The sequence below is a fragment of the Engraulis encrasicolus genome, chromosome 5 (genome assembly GCF_034702125.1).
Source record: "Engraulis encrasicolus isolate BLACKSEA-1 chromosome 5, IST_EnEncr_1.0, whole genome shotgun sequence".
Classification (NCBI taxonomy): Eukaryota; Metazoa; Chordata; class Actinopteri; order Clupeiformes; family Engraulidae; genus Engraulis; species Engraulis encrasicolus.
In genome coordinates this window covers 22,037,266-22,056,828 of record NC_085861.1, presented here as the reverse complement: position 1 = coordinate 22,056,828, position 19,563 = coordinate 22,037,266, and the positions used below count along the sequence as shown (strand labels likewise).

The 19,563-nt window shown below is 41.9% G+C and overlaps 2 protein-coding genes across 2 annotated transcripts; both read right to left on the bottom strand.

Moving 5' to 3' along the window:
• Positions 1–3,228: 3,228 nt before the first annotated feature.
• LOC134448402 (trypsinogen-like protein 3) lies at positions 3,229–9,281 on the bottom strand. Its single transcript, XM_063198078.1, has 6 exons — positions 9,236–9,281; positions 8,667–8,790; positions 7,544–7,848; positions 5,987–6,114; positions 4,080–4,500; positions 3,229–3,951 (listed from the first exon to the last, which is right to left on the bottom strand). Exons 1-5 carry the CDS (start codon positions 9,273–9,275, stop codon positions 4,090–4,092), a joined length of 1,008 nt encoding a protein of 335 aa, XP_063054148.1. The 5' UTR covers positions 9,276–9,281; the 3' UTR covers positions 3,229–3,951; positions 4,080–4,089.
• A 1,566-nt stretch (positions 9,282–10,847) lies between these two features.
• On the bottom strand, positions 10,848–16,179 carry LOC134449732 (trypsinogen-like protein 3). Its single transcript, XM_063199841.1, has 5 exons — positions 16,103–16,179; positions 14,777–15,030; positions 13,910–14,043; positions 12,839–13,041; positions 10,848–10,869 (listed from the first exon to the last, which is right to left on the bottom strand). Exons 1-5 carry the CDS (start codon positions 16,177–16,179, stop codon positions 10,848–10,850), a joined length of 690 nt encoding a protein of 229 aa, XP_063055911.1.
• Positions 16,180–19,563: the final 3,384 nt, after the last annotated feature.

Here is a 19,563-nt window from a genome sequence, read left to right as displayed (position 1 = left end):
GATGCGCGGGGTATTTTTTTGATCTATTGAGAGATCTGTACATATGTAGGAATCATGCCAACTGTAGCATAATCTAGTGGGCAAGTCAGACGCGCCCATATATCGGATGGGTAGAACATTGAGGCGACTGACTTGACAACCAAATGCGATAGAATTAACGACTGGCTCTTAACTTCACAACCGAATGCGATAGAACTAACAACGGTGTCTTGGCCGTAGCAACCTTCAATTTAGAATTAGCAACGGCAGTTCGCCAGAAAGTTATGAAAAGAAGCTTCTTCTGGCGGAAGGAAGTAGTTCTACAGAAAACCTTTGTTTTAGCCATTAAAGCATCGAAATAATGCCTCAAATAAATTTCAGAGTGTGGCAACCGTGGTATAAGCGGGATAATTGACTTCACGGTGTGCGTATAACAGGAAAAATAATGCACACCGAGGTGTAACGGCCACTCCGCTTCGCGTCGTGGCCGCGTCACCACCTAGGTGTGCATTATTTTTCCTGTTATACGCACACCGTGTCGTCAATTATCCCTTACTTAATATGTCACTGATTCTTGAAAGTTTGGCAAAAACATGTCCCTGCAGTAAAATATTAATTCTGTTGAAAATCAACTAAATTTTCACAAAAAAAATGAACCCAGGTAATGGCCAAGGGGTCTGTCACACGAATACACAGTTGTTTGAAATATTTAAGTGTAATTTTATTACTTTTCATGGCTATAAACCTGTCCACACCCTGTAAAAACGCCTGTCCCAAGGACTGGCATCATCATTTCAATTGACTTAAAATACAAAAATCACTAACAGAATTGAACAATATCACCATGATGTGGAAGACCATATTAAAGTGGTTCTACAGATGTGCACATAGTGGATGTAAAACAATATTTACTATTATTTACTGATTGCTCAAAATGTGTCCAGCATATTGGTCACCACCGTCAGATTTTTTCTAAAAGACAATAAAATCAGATATGCACAAGGTAATTTTCATTACTGAGGACCCCTTTTCAAACCTTTAGCTCTACTGCCTACTTCACCATCACTGAAGCTCCTGTAAGTTTATTATTTTGTCCTCAATTTGTTAATTTGTTTGGACACTGGTACTGTCCCAACCATAAACTGTCAACACCGTCGGGGGTTTTAATAGTATTGTATTACATTAATGTTAATAAATATATTTTTTTTCAGAAAAGGTATGAAGCACCCAAGAAACAGAGCGAAAATGAAATGGCTAATGTGAACAAACAATGCATAATATTTAAAAGAGTGTTTTTTTGTCTCACACCGTCAGATGTCACCACCGTCAGATTTTGTTCTGCTCATCATGTTGTTCCATATTTTACTAAATTGTGCTGGTTAATGAAACATTACTAGGCATGTTAGTAATAATTGTGATCCAAAATGATACTCTAGCCACCACTGAGGTGCATTTGGAGGTTTTTTTGTCAGAAAACCTGACGGTGGTGACATCTGATGGAGTTCACCAAAAAACACATGTTTTACATGTTTTTGACATGTTTTAAGAATATGCATACAATAAGTATCTACAGTTATGTTGAATTGTTAAAGTAATTCACTTTAATACAGTAAACATGTGTTTTTACTTCTAATTCTGTCTGCCGCTGTTGACAAAACAAGAAAGAGCCCATTTTATGAAAAATGTTAAACATGGGGAGCTTGGCCAATGCATTCACTGCACAGCCAAGACCTACATCTATGATAATACACCTCTATATTTTGGATTTGAACAACTTAAAAGCTGTTTTTACCACATTTTCAACAACCAGTGGCTTACTTCCTAGATAATCTAACTAATGAAGTAAAAACACATGCTCATACTGTGCACACACAAAAATAAAGTGTTTATGCAAGATGCCATTGACTTGAGAGGGCTATTTATTTTGCTAAATGCAGGTACTAATTAGGCCACTTTCACCACTCTCAGATTACTGTCGCCACCGTCAGTTCTTAAGTCACCACCGTAAGATGGAGTTTTGGACATTTTAAAGGAATGTGCTTACAACATTTTCCTTAGGAGTTGTTGAAATATCAAAGTAATAGCCAATTTAAGCCTACACGAATATTTGTGAAATTACAAAAAATTGTTTGTTGTATTTAGGCGTTAAGTAAGCATCGTATGACGGTACATATTTTAAAATTAGAACACATGAAACAGTATTAAAATAGAAAAAAAGTGAAATTTCAACATTTAAAGGCATATGTGTGAACCAAAAAATACACGTAATCACTTAAAAACTCCAGATACATATGCAACCAAATCAATACAATTTTAATAACTTTTAATTGTGTCTGACAGTGTTGACAAAAAACAAGGTATGATCGGAGAAAAGCCTGATTTCTGAAAAAAATACATAATGGGGAGATTGGCCTTGTGCATTTCTGAAAAGCCAAGACCTTAGTCTACGAGGATATACCATATAATTTTGTAATTCACTTTGATTTTTTCTGTCAACATTACAACCTGTTTTAGCCACTTTCTCAAGAATCAGTGATGTGTCTAATGTGGCGTTAAGTAGTAATTATTAACCCTTACTAAAGTATTAGGTTATAGCTAATTTGCTGTTAATTATGGCCCCTTATTTGGAAGTGTTACCAATCTTTGTTCAGGTCTAAAATCTTGTCCCTGATATCATTTGACCGCTCTTTGGTCTTTCCCATGCTGGTGAGGTTGGAGTGTGACTGATTCACTCATTCTATGGATTCTGCTGATTCAATGTGTCTATTATGCATGTTACTATGTACAGGTTCCTTTAATTCAGATGACAAGTTGATCGGAAGTGCCCATCTGGTCTGTGGGCCCGGAACTGTTATTGGTTGGCAGGGGATCAAATACTTATTTTGCTTGATGAAATATAAATAAATTAATATATATTCTCTTTCGATAATTTCTGGATTTTCTTTTTGATATTCTGTCTCTCCATATTAGAATACATATTATCATAACATTTATTGACTGATCATGTCTTTGTTAGTAGGCAAACCAACAAAATCAGCAAGGGATCAAATGCTTATTGGACTCACTGTATACTCGGTTAGCATTGGGGCATCAGGCTCCATTGCCCTTTTGTAACATACTATAGGCTATGTGTGTTTCTAACTTTGCACTTGCATATCACATCCTGCAGTACTCTGTGTGCTGTGTCACAATGACAAAAAATAGGACTTGCCTTTAATCATCAGTAAGCACGTACATACACCCATTCAATGTTGTTGACTTTCTCTCTGTTTTATTCATTTTCAGTCAAAGCCAGAGTCGTTTCATTGTCAATTTCTTCATACATGTGCAGCCAACTGGACATGCAGAGGAATCGAAATTGAATTACTCATCAGTTTGTCTGTGCCCAATGATAGGACAAAGGGGAGGTATGCAGGACAGGAGAAGAAGGCTTAGGCAGGGGTGAATTGGAAGAACAGTGCCGATGATGTGAAGGGACTGGAGACTAAAAAGAAGCAACTCCTATGGGAAGCATAATATGGGAAGCACATCTGTGATTTTTTTAAGCATATAATCAAAGCACAACACAATATGAGAGACTCAGAATTTGCCACAGGGGAGGGTTCCCTGTAGAGGCAAGCAGGAGGCGGCAAAGGGGTTTAGCCATGATCAGAAAGCTGGGGCGCATTTCTCGAAACCATAGGTGCTAACTATGTTAGCTACTGTGTTGGTTGCAATGCAATTTCCCATTGGCAACTACCCAGTTGCTAGCATCTATGCTTTCGAGAATCACAAGCATGATCTGTAGACCTAGGGGTACAAAACAGCCAAGGTGTGAGCTGGGACACAGTATGGCCTGGAGAGTCGATTTGTCTGGCATCTCAGCCTTGGTGTCTCAGTTTGCAGACTTGCCATGGCGATAACACAGCGATTTTCCATGGAGGCAGCCTCGATGTCAGGTCCTGGGTCAACGAGTCAACAGTCACCAAGTGTCTGTGGGAACATGGGGGGAGAGGAATGACAGTTGAGGCAAGAGAATGGTACAAAGAATAAAAGCTTTACAATATCATCATTACTTTATTTCTGGGGCAAGTATGAAAAGGCAAAAAAACAAAACATACTCCAGGTTTGTTAAAGGGTTGTAGGCCTAGTAGTTGTAGGTGGTGTTGTTTTGGTATCACAGGAGATTATAGTGGTAGTAGTAGTTGGGGTAGTAGTTGGGGTTGTAGTGGTATCACAGCAGGTTACAGAGGTTGTAGTAATTGGTGTCGTCGTAGTTGGTGTTGTAGTGCTGCTTTCACAGAGGGTATTCATGGTTGTAGTAGTTGTAGGGGTGGGGTAACAGCAGGTTACAGTGGTTGGAGTAGTGGTAGTAGGTGGCAGAGTTGTAGGATACGAGTAGCTGTGAATGATGTCATTGATCCAGTACTTGTAGGAGTAGACGCTGGAGTAGGTCTCTGGCCTCCCGCGGCAGCCATCTTGACCCATGGCATTCACACCGTGCAGCACACCGCCGCACGACAGGATACTGCCAGAGTCACTCTGAGGGGTCACAAAGGAAGGGGTGAGGGATGGTAGAAAGAAAGAAAGAAAGAAAAAGAGAAAGTGAAAAAGGCAGTGAGGAAGGAGCATTACATTATTGAAAACAAATAACTGCAGAAGAGGAACTTGCTAAAGAGAGTGTAATGATTGGTTATGTTGTGCTTATGGGTGGGGTGATTGGTTGTGGAGCGGGGAGGGAGCAGGGATAGCAGTGGGTGACTTAATGTCGTGCACCTGTGGGCTAATTGGGGACGCGCTGTGGATCATTAGAGGTGATGGTGGCGTTTGGGAGTGGAAAGGAGAGAAATAGAAGTGAGAAGCACACGGTTGTGGTGTTGGGAAGGAGCCGAACGCTTTCCACGTCGAGTCGCACTCGCGGTTGGGGGGTGGTTGCCGTTCGTAGTCGCTTAGGGCTACCGGCGGCGAAGATAGACAGCGGGCAGCGTGAGAGAGGGCCGGGCTGCTAGGAGTGGAAGCTGTAGCGTGTGCCTCACGCCGAGCTACACTCGAGGTTGGGGGGCGGGTGCCGTTCGTAGCCGGTTAAGGCTGCCGACGGTGAAGACAGTTATCGGGGTGCGAGGTGAGTAGGGCCGGGAATTGTAGGAGTGTGGACTCAACTGTGCGACTTCCCAGCCAGGGGTATTCTGGCCTCCCATTCACCACCAGAGCCTCCACTCGCTTCTCAGCGTCATACCCAGACCCCGGGAGAGGGTCTTGTTGCTCCACAGGACAGCTAAGTTTTTAAACGATATCGAGTGTGTGTGTGTGTGTGTGTGTGTGTGTGTGTGTGCGTGTGCGAGCGTGTGTTTTAATTATGGCCATGTGTGCGGGCGGGGAAAGTCGCGGGGAAACCAATGTCATGTGGTAGCCCTATTGTGTGAACTATTTTGCATGTTTTATGGTGTGCAATACCCTGGTGGGAAATGTATGGGGTTTGATGGGTACGCATGTTGAGCTCCAGTACTGTAGTGGGGATTTATTTTGCATGTCTCGTGTGCAGTGCCTTTTTGGGAAACCTACTGAAGTTTGATGTGTGCCAGCATTCGAATTTAGTACCGTAGCCGTGTGGTGTGAATCCAAGTGTGCCGTGCCTTGGGGGAAATGTATTTGGGGCTCGATGTGTTTTACCCGTCAAAATTGTGTACTGTGTTAAGGTGTGCGGTTAGTAGACTAGCCAGCCAAGTTTTGGCTGTGGGACTTTGTAGTGGTGTGTAGGCTACCGTCGCTGTTTCATGTCTTGGTTTGAGGTAGACTTGGACCCCGCTCAGTCACAGGCTTTTTATAGGCATATATGCTATGAATTTTTGTAATAAATAAAATTGCTGTTTTTCCTCTCCAAATTGTTGTCTGCCTAGTACTCTGTTCTCCGACTCACACTCAAGGTTTATTACAAGAGTATTACAGACATGTACATATGAACATACCTATGCCCGCGCACACACACACACACACACACCAGACTAACTGTCCTCTCGCACAGACTCACCAGACAATTCCCCTCGGCAGAATCCTCATATCCAGCACAGAAAATGTTTACGCCACCCCCGGAGTGGCAGTATTTCCCTCCAACAATGGGCTGCTGCAGACACTGCTGTTTGTTAGATGCCTTGTAGTCTGTGTTTGTGAAGGGGACATGGACACAAATGGAAAGAAAACTCAAAAAAAGCATCTACCAAAATGTCAAGAATAAAAGTCATGTGGTAGAGACGGCCTCCTTGCATCGTTCATGAATCAAAAGTATCTGTTGCCCCTTAAAGGGCAACTCCTGTCAATGTCAATGTGCTGTTGTATTGCTCACGCTACCCTTGACTTGTCAGTACCCGGTGACGCAGCATCTTTTGGCTCAGACCTTTCCGAGATATGAGCTATTCTAATGGGGGCAACTTTTGTTTACATTTAAAAAAAACATTTTTATTTATTCCCAAAAACATCCAAAAGGTTATGCAACATCAGCAGACAGTTAGCAAACAGCGATACCTTTTGGAAAAATATTTGGAGTAGGCCTATGCTCATTTTTTAAAAAATGTAAACAAAAGTTGCCCCCATTAGAATAGCTCATATCTCGGAAAGGGCTGGGCCAAAAACTGCAGCGTCACCGGGTACTGACAAGTCAAGGGCAGCGTGAGCAATACAACAGCACATTGAAATTGGCAGGAGTTGCCCTTTAAAGCACGCTGTTCCACCAGTGGAGCGCTGTTATAGTCACTGAAAAAAAACATTACAACCATAATACTATACGACTATGTCAATGCACAGCACACCTTTAGTAATGCGTTGCGACTTGGTCATCGCCATTATGGTAACAGCTAATTTATAACAAAATGTTTTGTGGGGATGCTTAACCATAAAGTGGCGACATGTCCACGGGCACCGAGATTTGAATCCAGCCCGGGACATTTCCCAACAATACCCCATCACTCTCTATCCCCCATTAACCTCCTGTATCTCATTCACTACACTGTCAATGAAGGCACAAAAACCCTAAAATCGTAAAAAATAATAATAATGAAATATGATTGTGTTTCTTTTCTCTGTCCTTACACATTCGCACATTCGATTAGCCTATTTATTTCACATATAAAACTAATACTTTACTTTATGATTACCCATTACTTGTTACAGTAGTGTTGGTCCTGTAGGTCCTGGTCCTGGTCCCTTTAATGTCTGCCCTGTTAATGTCAGTCCCGTGTAGGTATGTCTTTGCATGGGATAGATAGAAACACGATTTCAATTTCCTTGTATGACCTGTGCATCTGAAGAACATGACAACAAAGCTGACTTGATTTGACCTGATCCTTACTGCCCTCACATTCATATGGCATGGAAATCCTATCTCTTTACCAATCCCTTCCTCCCTCCATAGCGGAAGTACCCTTGTTGTAATCAATTAGCCATCAATTAGACTGTAATCAATTAGCCGCGCCCTCCAAGTGACGCAACACCTCGAAGAGATTTGAAAGTCGATGATAATCAGTAATCAACAACAACAACAACAACAACAACAACAACAACAACAATAAAGCCAACTTGACTTGACACTTACTGCTTTCACATCCATACGGTATGGTGGATCCCCAGCCGGACACCACACAGTGCTCCCCAAGCCGTGCAGGCCCAGTAGGCAGCGGAATAGGCTGGACCTGGGTGGTGAAGCGTGCGGACCAGGCCAGCCTCACCAGCGCTATGTCAAACATGGGACTCCTCTTACGCCGCATGGGCGGCCGGGGTGGAGAGGAGTGGAGCGAATACGGGTCGTGGTTGATCCATCGCTCCACAGGTATCCTTTGCTCATAGTCAGTAGTTTCGCTCAGGTCGTCTACCCCAAGTCGAGCCACCATTTTTGAGGGGCTGTGTGAGGGAGTGCACAGAAAAGACACAAGATTGAGATTATTGGCGGTACACAGAATTTTGTCTGTGAGGTTGTGACCAAAGTTATACTTGTTAACACTATAAAGTTACTCTACTCTACTCTACTACTCAAGCAAGAGGCATTGTAATTACACAAATCGTCTCGGACACAGGTAAAGGTGGCTTTTATAAATAGGGTTAAGAACCAAAGGAATGGTGTTGGAAAGGTAGGAGTTGGATTCAAACTTGCAACCCTAGAGTCTAATCTAAAGACCAACCATTAGGCCATGGCTATCAGGCTTGTACGAAATTCCGAATTGAACGAATTTGAATTCAAAGTAATGCCATAATACGAGCACTAGGTGGTGTCATTACCTTGAATTTCTTTGAATTTAAGCTACACCACCCATTGAGAGTACATAGAACACCACCACCTAGTGTTCATATTGTGGCATTACTTTGAATTCAAATTCATTCAATTCGGAATATCGTACAAGCCTGATGGCTATAGCTATAGCTACAGTATATACCTGTAGGCCTGTATGAGGAGCTCTTTTCCAAAATGAGATGTATCCATTTTATAGAATGTTGGGAAATTGACAATTTTGTATTGGGCATTCCATTGAATTGCATTGCAAAATTATTTTTATAGAGGTTTACGTAAAAAGCATTTTCTCAAAACATTTGAATGGCAAGAATATACACATAGATGATAGGACTTCTTAACAGTCAATTCCAATATTAAAATGCAAAAAGTCAAAAATGGTGGATATAGCGTTTTGGAAAAGAGCTCTTCATATGTTTTGCTGTTGACTTACTCTGCATTGTGGTCGAATGAGGTCAGCACCCAGTACTCATTGAGGAGAGCTCCACTTCTGCGGTCATTGAAGATGACCATCCAGGGCCTGGCAAACGGCCCGCAGTCCTTCCCCAAACTCACACCTGACAACGTCACATTAGTTTGTTAGTTACAGACCTTCTAAAGAACACAGCTTCAAAAGTTAACACATTCTATGTACTGCATATAAACATTGTACACGGGATGTGTACTTATATTTCATATACTATATTCCGAGAGAGTTTCCCTGCATAACACAACTAATTCTACTCACCTTTAATTATGGGTACTAACCTGCACTACATTTCATAGGTTCTGTATTTTCTATCTGTACTACATTACTTGTATACTGCTGTACTCTGTACTGACCCCTCACTCTGTACTTCCTTGAATGTATGTCCTCCTTGTAAGTTGCTTTGCTAAATGTAATGCTTTGCTAAATGTAATGTAATACACTATAAATGGGTCTATTTGTTACATTTTCTTAGATTTTGTTAGATTTGTATAGCCACATACGCTTTTATAGATCTTTTTCCTATGAGAACTTACCAGCATAACCCAAAATGATAAGCAACAGTAGACGCTTCATGATGCCTTCCCCCTGTGGTCTGGGTTTTACATCTCTCAGACCGTCTTTTATACAGTACCTGTGTGTGTGTGTGTGTGTGTGTGTGTGTGTGTGTGTGTGTGTGTGTGTGTGTGTGTGTGTGTGTGTGTGTGGTGAAACTTCATTTCCTGCCAATGATTAAATAAACTGAAGAAAAAAAAACATTTAAAAAATACTAAGGAGTGAGCAAACCTGCAAAAAAAGTGTGCCAGGACCGGTGCCATGCCATGCTTCCAACTTTGTTTGCTTCTTTGGCGAGGAAGTTGTGCCCCCATATTGCAAATCACTTCTGGTAACTCTGTAATTAAGACTCACTTTGTCAGGATTACCCCTCCATATCAGTACTGATTATTTTAAAGTGCTGTACACTGTGGACATAAGTGGCATGGATGGAGGGGGAAATACAAAGTTGAAATTAGATTGCATTATTGATAGTGCCAGCACAGGAAAATTCTGAGAGATATGAAGGGGGAGATCAGCAGTTGATGGAAAGCATGAAGAAAATAGTTTATGAAATAGAAAAATCGTGTACATCTTTTTACAAGAACTGGCCTGGGTTGTCTGCATTCATGGCAGTCTGAAATAAAATTATTACATTTCATTACTGTAGCGAAGGGGAGTAGACTTGCCCAGCTGGGACTCGAACCCAGACCTTCTGGAGTAGTAAACTGGGGCTCTGACTGCTACACCAAAGAGTCAGGCTCGTTGGCATGTTAGTCAGAACACACCCACAACCCTAATGATGGTCACTCCATCACACTGCCTTCCCCTTCGGGAATGCTTCACACACTCATGGTGTCCCTCACACAACTGCCCATCATGCTTCTCCCATCCAGTGTGCCCCATCATCAATGCTTCACCCATCTCTGGGGTCCCTCACACCGGGGTCAACAATCCTGGGGGTCCCTCACATGGAATTACGCCTCACACACCATGGGTAGGCTTCCGATGGCCTCACGGCAGCCATCCCACTTCTGACACCATTTGTAGCGAAGGGGAGTAGAGTTGCCCAGCTGGGACTCGAACCCAGATCTTCTGGAGTAGTAAACTGGGGCTCTGACCGCTACACCAAAGACCCAGGCTCGTTGGCATGTTAGTCAGAACACACCCACAACCCTAGTGATGGTCACTCCATCACAATTACACTATACTTCACTGACGCTTTTATCCAAAAAGACTTACAGTTATTTAAAGGATATTGGTTACAGCCCCAGCCCTGGAGCAATGTGGAGTAGGGTGCCTTGCTCCAGGGCATTTCCGCCATGGATGGAGGTGTAGGGAGAAGTAATGCTGGGATTCAAACCTTCAACCCTCTGATCTTACCTCTAACCAGAGGAGATGAAGCACCCCCAAATTATGGCCACTTTATGGTCTTTCACAGTTTTATAGCACGATTTGACATTTACTCACCGGCCACATATGGAAACGTTATTGTGACAAAGCACTCCTGCTCACTGCACACATTGCTCTTCACCACACCAACATGGCAGGTTTGGAATCGGACCGGCTTCCATGGGTTACAAGGTCTGACACCCCAACTGCTGACCCATGACTCTATGTATCTGTGTCTATGTAGCTGTTAGACCAAAGGAAAGGAACTGACAATACAAACAAAAGGGGTCAGTTGAGTGTGTGTGTGTTCGTGTGTGTGCGTGTGTGCGTGCGTGCGTGCGTATTGACACTGTTTGCCTTTCATATTGCATAACTTACTCAACAGGTGCCGGAGATATGACAACATTGTTACTATTTAACTAAATGTAGTACAGTACATTGGTCATTTACAGTAAAATGAAGTTGACAGATAAGGATTATGTAAATAAGACGAGGTCAGGGACAGTGGCAAATGCATTAACAGGTTTAACAGGTGTCAGAGAAATGAATTAATATCTATCCAATTTTGACGGCATCAACAAACTCTAGCTTGAATCAAAGACAAACTGGAACTGACAGATACCATACAAAGCTACTTGTGTGGTGTAGATCAATGGTTCTTAACTGGATTAGCTTTGGACCCACAATTTTCCACAGACACGTTACTGTATAATCCAAGTTTTTGTTACGCTGTCGGAAACTGGTCAATTTATTATTCGAATTATCAAAAATATAACCCTGCATTACATACAGTAGCCTATGTTGTGCATCAACATTTGCATTTTGTGGTTACATACCACATGTCTGTCAACTGTGGAGAGATTTTTAACAACGTTTCACTGTCTCTTTGACGTGGCATTTATTTATTCATTACTGCATCTTGTCTAATTTTTTGGACGGGCAATAAAAGGGGGAATTAATACATGTTTTGCACCACAGCTCTGTGATCCACCCAGGATCCCAGAACGCCTCACCGGTTAATAAACATGAAAACCATTGTCGAACTTCCATTTTTAACTCACAAGAACATAATAACCAGAGATACAGCATTCTCAAAAAACGACTTTTTCCTCAGTACTTCATAGTACAGTAGGCCTATCTGAAAAAGGAGATGCACACTTCTGAAGTCAGGTGCTCGATCATTGCAGATGAATAAGGTTAAAGAATAAGAATAAACAGAGCAAGGGTCTTTTTTCTTGTTCATGCCAAAGGAACTTTAAATTGATTACTGTGGGTCATCACATGCAGGAAGAGAGAATTTTTTTGAAGGTTTTATTAAGATTTCAACTTGGCTCCCCTGATACTGTAACACTGTTGCAGTATTTTCAACTTCCAACTTTTCAACTTTTTTTGAAGAACAAACCATTTTTTACATAAAATGGTAGACCACCAGCAAAATATAATCTGTGACCTAGAAGATCTTTCAGACTCCTTGAAGATCCATAAAATAAAGGACACTTCTCACACACTACATGAAGCAGGCAAATATGTATTTTGTAGTGACTTTGTTTCCATTTTTGCGGATTGACAGTCAATATGTATTTTAGTCCCCCAACATGACACAGACACAGTAGCTCTTCATCTCAGTATTATCAGAGATTCTTTAAGTATATAGAGATATGCCAACATAATAGGTTTCTATGGGCACCTAATGTGACCAAGTTCCGGTCTGCCTAAAGGGCCGTGTCATAATGCTCCTACAATGAATAGAACAGTCCTTAGGTCTGCCTAGGTCTGCCTAAGGGGGGCCATAATAGAACCAGGAAACAATGGGCCAATGGAACCTCTCTCTCTCTACTCTCTCTGGTATTATTTAGCCTTGGTGAAACCTTGTGCTGCAGCAGTAGGTTTTCTAGTGCCCTTACATCAAATATAATAAACAGGACAAAGTCAGGACCATAGACATAACATGGATATTTATTCTTTAAAAAAAAAATGTGATTTATGAATGGGCTTTTTCGCCTTTATTTCAGATAGGACAGTGAAGAGTGCCAGGAAGCAAATGTGGAGAAAAGCGGGGTAGGGATGGCAAATGACCCAGGACGGATTCGAACCCTGAGTGCAACCCTTGGGCATGCAAGCCCAAATGTGGGGAGGCTTAGCACGCTGTGCCACAGCGCCCCCTCATGGATATTTATTTTACATGTTTTTGTTTGCGGTTAGAACGCCCCCACCATGGAGTGGTGGTGGTGGTTTCAAATCCAGGGGGCAGGGTGAAAGGGGACTCAGAGGGTGCAGGGGGTGGAGGAGTGGTCGGTGGAGGGGTCACGCTGCTCATGACGCTGTCTATCCAGTGTCGATATTTACAGATTTTGGCGTAGGTGTCAGGCTTGCCGTGAGAGCAGCCATCGGACATCCATCCGAAGCCCTCGACGCCCTGCAGGATTCCTCCACACATCAACATGCTTCCATCAGTCTGAGAGAAAGAAAGAGAGAGAGAGAGAGAGAGAGAGAGGGAGAGAGAGAGAGAGAGAGAGAGAGAGAGAGAGAGAGAGAGAGAGAGAGAGATGAATTATGCAAAAGTAAAAGCTAGATACATGTTTACACACTTACTCGGTTGCTCATTTCCTAATTCTCATTTACTTAAAGCCAGAGCTTCCCAACCTTTCCCACCCTGGGGTCCTCGGATGTTAAAACATGTTTTGGGCCAACAACTGACCGAGTAGACAACAACTGAAATAAATAGCCAACAGCAACACAAACAAATATTATTTACATTTTTTGAAAATTATTTTAAGGCTCGCTTGGCATACCTTCAGGGCCCCACCATTTAGAGTAAGCCACTGATAAAGTCAGTCACTCATCAAGACACTCACTCAATCCCTCTCTCACTCACTCGTTTACTTTACTCCCTCCCAATCGAAGTTAATCACTCACTCACTCACTCACTCAACAATACACTCACTCAACAATACACTCACTCAACAATACACTCACTCAACAATACACTCACTCAACAATACACTCACTCACTCACTCACTCACTCAACAATACACTCACTCAACAATACACTCATTCAACAATACACTCACTCAACAATACACTCACTCAACAATACACTCACTCTACAATACACTCACTCACTCACTCACTCACTCACTCACTCACTCACTCACTCACTCGCTCACTCGCTCACTCGCTCACTCACCCACATGTTTCACTCACTCAATACTCTCACTCATTCACCCATCTCACTCAATCACTAATTTACTGTATGCATTAACTTATAAACTCACTCACTCACCATGCAGTGGCCTCCTGAGCTGGGATGGGATCCTGTGCAGGTCATGTACGGGCTCCACCATGGACCTAGCCGCTCACACACGCTGTCACTCAGCATCTTCTGAACCAAACACTGCTGCTTTCCTGATCCAGAGGCTGCGGTGACCAAAATGGCATGTATGCATTGAATGTATACCTAGCCAAGTGTTTCAGCCTCAGCACCACTCCTACACTACAATACTATTGCATATACGGTACCTACAGAAATACTGTGTTCTAATTGCCTTACAAGGTGTCCCTTATTCCCCTGTGCTGGGACACCTAAGTAGTTCCAGAGAGACTTGAAAGATACTTAGAATCTCTGGTAGTTCTGGTTCAACAAACTTTCATCCCTGTTTATTGTAATACACCATAGAGTGATAGCTATGGCAACCATAGGAGATTTGACAGCTGATTCGTTTGTGAAGAAAGTTTGTATGAAATACATGTTAATTACTAAATCTACAGGATTTATTTTTAATGGTATTAAAGTTGATCCCTTCGCAGCTGCACAAATAATTAAACCAAGTTGCATTTATGAGTAGAATGATATCCAAGGCCACATTTTCCATATCATCCTCCCAGTCTATAAGCATACTGTAGTACAGTTATGGTGGCCCTTGCTCCTGCATATTTACAAAGGTGATTAATTGTTTTTAAAATGTCGCTGCTGATAACCTGGAGTCGTCATAAGGGGTGACACTTTTGCTTAGTTATGAGTCATAACTAAGCGAAAGTGTCACCCCTTTTCCTTCATGGTATCATGGGTGCTAGGAATAAGGTGGATAGCCTAGAGAGAGAGAGAGAGAGAGAGAGAGAGATATGAAAATGAAGCAAAAGAATATCTTACTTGATGCAAAGCTGGTCGCCACACACAGCTCCCCAGCCTGTGCACATTGTGTGGGTAAGGGTGCCGGCTGCACCTGGGGCGTCAGGCGTGCAGGCTGGGCCAGTCTGACCAGGGCCAGGTCATGAGCAGGACCTCTATTGCGCCGCCGGTAAGGTTCATGGTTTATCCACATGTCCACAGCTATCTGCTGCTCACCATCCGAGTGGCCAGTCAGGTCATCCACCCCCAGTCGAGCTGATACTTCCTCATGGATCCTGTGAGGACAAACTAAACGTATTGTTTGGCATGCCTTGCTATAGCACGTAGTGTATAGACCTAAAGCATGCACATCAGCCTCAAATAGCCAGCTAGATTGCTGGACCAAAAAGCACTTTGGCATGGTAGGAGCATTTGAATCATCACCAGCACTCATTTAGAGGAACAACAGATTTAGTTCTTAAGAATGGTTTCCATTGTGGCAGGTTCCCACCCTATTGCTTGCTGGGCCAAAAAGCACTTTGACATGGGGGATGGATTTAAAGAAGAACTGAGCCCTGAGGAAGGTCAGTAGACCGAAAGCTTGGCCTATTATTAAAAAGAACACAAAGGGGATTTAAGTGTGCAGACATTTTTCTTTGAATTTTAAAGAAGAACATCTATTTATCTGGACGAGGAGTACCTTGGGCTTCAGGTTTTTTCTAAGAACCTATCTAGATTCCTCAGTGAATGAAGAAGCCCCAATTTTTGGCAGTGCGAACCATACAAATCAGGCAGCGAGCCACTGAGGAATATACCAGAGATTCTTTAAGTATAGAGATATGCCAACATAATAGCTTTCTAAGGGCACCTAACGTGACCAGGTTCCGGTCTGCCTAAAGGGGCGTGTCATAATGCTCCATTGAATAGAACTGTCCTCAGGTCTGCCTAAAGGGAGATTTCCCCCCCAATAATAGAACCCGGAAACAATGGGCCAATGGAAACTCTCTCTCTACTGTCTCTGAATATACTCTGTACCACCACTCAGCAGGGTAGCCAACAGGTGGGAGACAAAGGAGTGTGTTGTCCCAGGTGCAGGTGGGGGACTAGCCAATAGGGAGCTAAACCCCTACAGCAAAGAGCTGCACAGGGAGCACAATCAATTTTGCGACCGCTAGGGGCGTCTAGATTTCTAGGCTAGTGGCGGCCCGGATTTGGGTCCCAATTACATTGTATACAGCAGGCTATTCATTGGGGGTCCTTTCAGATGACCTTTTCAGGCCTGGCCCTGGCCAAAACTGTCAGCAGCCCAGCCATCACTGGTTGAGGAGAACTCTGGAGAGATACAGTAGTTCCCAATATCACACTTACCCATCGTAGTCTCCTTGAGCAAGCACCCACCACTCGTTGATGAGGACTCCAGATTCGCCGGAGGAGAAGCGAACCATCCATGGCCTGGCAAAGGGACCACAGTCCATTCCCAGGGTCGCCCCTGAAGACCAAATGTGGTGAAACATTGTATTGATTGTTGTGATGGTGTGAAGAATCAGTAAAATATTCCTTGTTTATTATTATCAGAAGTAATGGGATTCTCGGTTTCCAAGAAAACACAGAGAAAAAAAAATATCCATGAATTTCATATCAGCACCATGAAAGTATGCACATTTTAGGCTGAGTCTAAATGAGATACAGTTGCATTATTACTGAATTAGTCTCAGCGTTGGCTTGTGCTTGCTGCTGCTGCTCCTCTGCTAGTCGAAAGAGGCATTTCGGTGCGTGTTTAGTTTACCTGCAAAAGTCAAAGTAGTCATCAGCAAGACAAGCTTCATGTTGGCTCTTCTCTCTATGCGTTTCTTCTGGAAACAAATCTCTCTGGGTGTTTAATTTATATGTGGGCCTGAGTAAATGGCAACAGGTGGACTATAGCAGTACTCCCAACAGTGTGTGACGTATTTAGAACTACATGTTCCTTATTGCTTACAGTTAGACAGATGTTTTATAGACCATGAAAGGACTTTGAATTGAGACAAAATAACAAAGGAAGAGGGCAGAAACCCCTGCACCCACTAGAGTTACTTTGACTTTTGGATTACTTGGACTCTTGAGTAAAAAACTATATTTGTGTTTTTTTCTCTAAAATGAATGCAATGTTACATAACATGGCAAATAGCCTTCATAACGCCTAATTTGTGTTGTGACAAAGCCTGATGGTCCAAATGTGTCCCGTTTTAGACATACTACTATGTCAAATGTGCAGTAACTACAATATCCAACATCATAGCAAGACTTTGAAGGCCTTTTCCCTCAGTTTCAATGTTGGCATATACTGCACTTTGCCTTTGAAGGGCAGACCTATATTTAAATTAATTAGATTTGTGAATGACCAGTAACCGGTAACCTCTGCCCTTATGGTGTGATTCCAAAATGCTCCACATAAAAGGAGGAAGTTCTTCATGGGATCTGTTATTTATCTGCTGATGTGAAGGAGACACTAAGCTGTAAAATGCAAAGAAAAAAGAGAGGGTTATTATTCCCATCATCAAAATCATTTCTGACACACAATTGTTTAGGTTTCCCTCGAAATATGATATTATCTAACTCTTGAGTCTGTTTTCCATCACAGCATGGAAGGAATGGATGGACAACAATGTGGATATCAATTTTTTAAAATTTTTACAAGTTGCTACTTTGTGATAAGATGGACATAGAAGAGTATATTTATAAGAAAGTTTATATTTTTATCTGTAACTGCCATCAAGGTGTGTGCATTCTTTTCCCCAAGTTGCACACAACAGGTCGTATAGTGATTCTTCACAGACAATAACCTCACTGTTGAACAGGATGAAGGTGAAATAAAACAATTGGCCAAGATTAACAGGATGTGTGGCAGGATATGTACTTTAAAGTGTTATAAATGTACGTGTGTACCATAACGTGTGTCAACACAGCACACTGTTGATTCAAGGTCAAGTTGTTTTATTTCAACCCTGCACTAGTAATTCTGTGAAATAAACATGGCACCTTGGAACACAAAGTCAGTGGGCGTGTTACAGATTTTGCCTAAATTCTTTGAAGGGCTCACAGAAGTGCTTTATATGAGTTCCCACAGCACAATGACTTTCTATCATTAGAAAAGTGACAGGCTTTGTGCTGGCGAAACACCTTTATACACCCAACTATTTGATACCAAAGTCTGTTACTACATAAAATAATGCTGCTCTGCCCAGACAAAATATAATATAATATTATGATATACAATACAATGTATACAATAAAATGTATACAATATAATCCCTAACCTATCAGTCAGTAGATGGTTTTTTTTTAGTTTTTTTTTTAGAAATACCTTTTCCACTCAACCGATACCAGATTCTGTTACTAAACAAAAAAATGCTATAGCTGTGTCCAGAATAAAACAACCCCTGTCCCAGACCTGTAAGTAGTGAAATGGTAAAACAAATATTGAGAGAGCATAAGTTGGAACATTAAAATGTGGGGACATATAAGAGACGGTAGCACTTTACTTGACACCTGTCATATTTATGACATGGCAGTGTCATTAAAGTGTCAAGACAGTGTCACGACACAGTCATGAAGGAGTCATAAACAGTATGTCAATGTCCACATTTTATGGTCATGAAAAGTTGACATTGTTTGGTCTAGCTTTACCATAACCAAATATCACTGTAAATCACATTACATGTTTATGACATAACCTGGATCCAATAAATCTCTTCACATGTTAATGTCAGGAAAATTAGACAATTTTGTATACAATTACCAAGAAATTGACACAGACCAGAGAAGTACAATTTCACGCTTTGGCCAAACAGAGAGAAAGGTCAGAGCGCTTTTCTGAGAACAAACTCTGTCTCATAGCGAATAGATCTTGATTCATACTTGACACAGCAAAAGCAAGTTTTTATTCCAAGTTCACATCATAGTGGACAGTTGCATAACACATTACTTCCTATTTCTAATATATGCTGTCTGGTTTCAAGATTATCAAAGTATTTCTAGTTTTCAGTTCAGTCAGCGTTCCAATAATGCGACCTTGCGTCCTCCACTTGTGCTTGTTGCCTTTTACGAGGAAGTGATATGTTATGATGACATCACTGACAACAGCATTATATTTCAATATCTCGCAAAAGGTCAATTATTAAGTCATTTTCTCCTTTGCAAAGTGGATGGTGAAAGAAGAATAGTCCCCCAAAAAATGTTTTGGCTAGGTTGACAGCGGGGAAGCTTATTTGTTTTCTCCACGGAGGAGGGGCCAATAGGCGGGGCGAGGCCACAAGCACAAGTGGAGGACGCATAGGTTGCATATTGGAATGCACTCTATGACTGAACTTCCTTCTGAGCTCATGACCCTCACAGAGCAGCACAAAAGACTGGTGATATAATAACAATTTTAAAAGTGGGGGGTTATAATTATTCTCATAGCTATATTAACTTAAATTTAAATATTTCTTCACACGTACAGTAACTATGACCAACTAGCCTATATCCTCGAAATGTGTGGTGCATATTGCCTTGGAGATGTTTCACCCCAACCACTGTGTGTGGCAACACATCTTTTTTTTTTAAAGGGACACTGTGTGAGATTTTTAGTTGTTTATTTCCAGAATTCATGCTGCCCATTCACTAATGTTACCTTTTTCATGAATACTTACCACCAGCATCAAATTCTAGTATTCATTATGAATGGAAAAATTGCACTTTTCATACATGAAAAGGGGGATTTTCTCCATGGTCCGCCATTTTGAATTTCCCAAAAATAGCCATTTTTAGCTGCAAAAATGACTGTACTTGGACCATACACGAAAATATTT

Excerpts from the sequence above, each read along its gene's own strand:
- LOC134449732 (XM_063199841.1), bottom strand. The coding sequence starts at position 16,179 with ATGGTTCGCTTCTCCTCCGGCGAATCTGGAGTCCTCATCAACGAGTGG. Across the intron at positions 15,031-16,102 it reads GCTCAAGGAGACTACGATGG|GATCCATGAGGAAGTATCAG; the intron begins GTAAGTGTGATA and ends TTGTCCTCACAG. Across the intron at positions 13,042-13,909 it reads GCTCAGGAGGCCACTGCATG|GGCGTCGAGGGCTTCGGATG; the intron begins GTGAGTGAGTGA and ends GGAATCCTGCAG.
- LOC134448402 (XM_063198078.1), bottom strand. The coding sequence starts at position 9,275 with ATGAAGCGTCTACTGTTGCTTATCATTTTGGGTTATGCTG. Across the intron at positions 8,791-9,235 it reads TATCATTTTGGGTTATGCTG|GTGTGAGTTTGGGGAAGGAC; the intron begins GTAAGTTCTCAT and ends TGACGTTGTCAG. Across the intron at positions 7,849-8,666 it reads TCATTCGACCACAATGCAGA|CCCCTCAAAAATGGTGGCTC; the intron begins GTAAGTCAACAG and ends TCCCTCACACAG.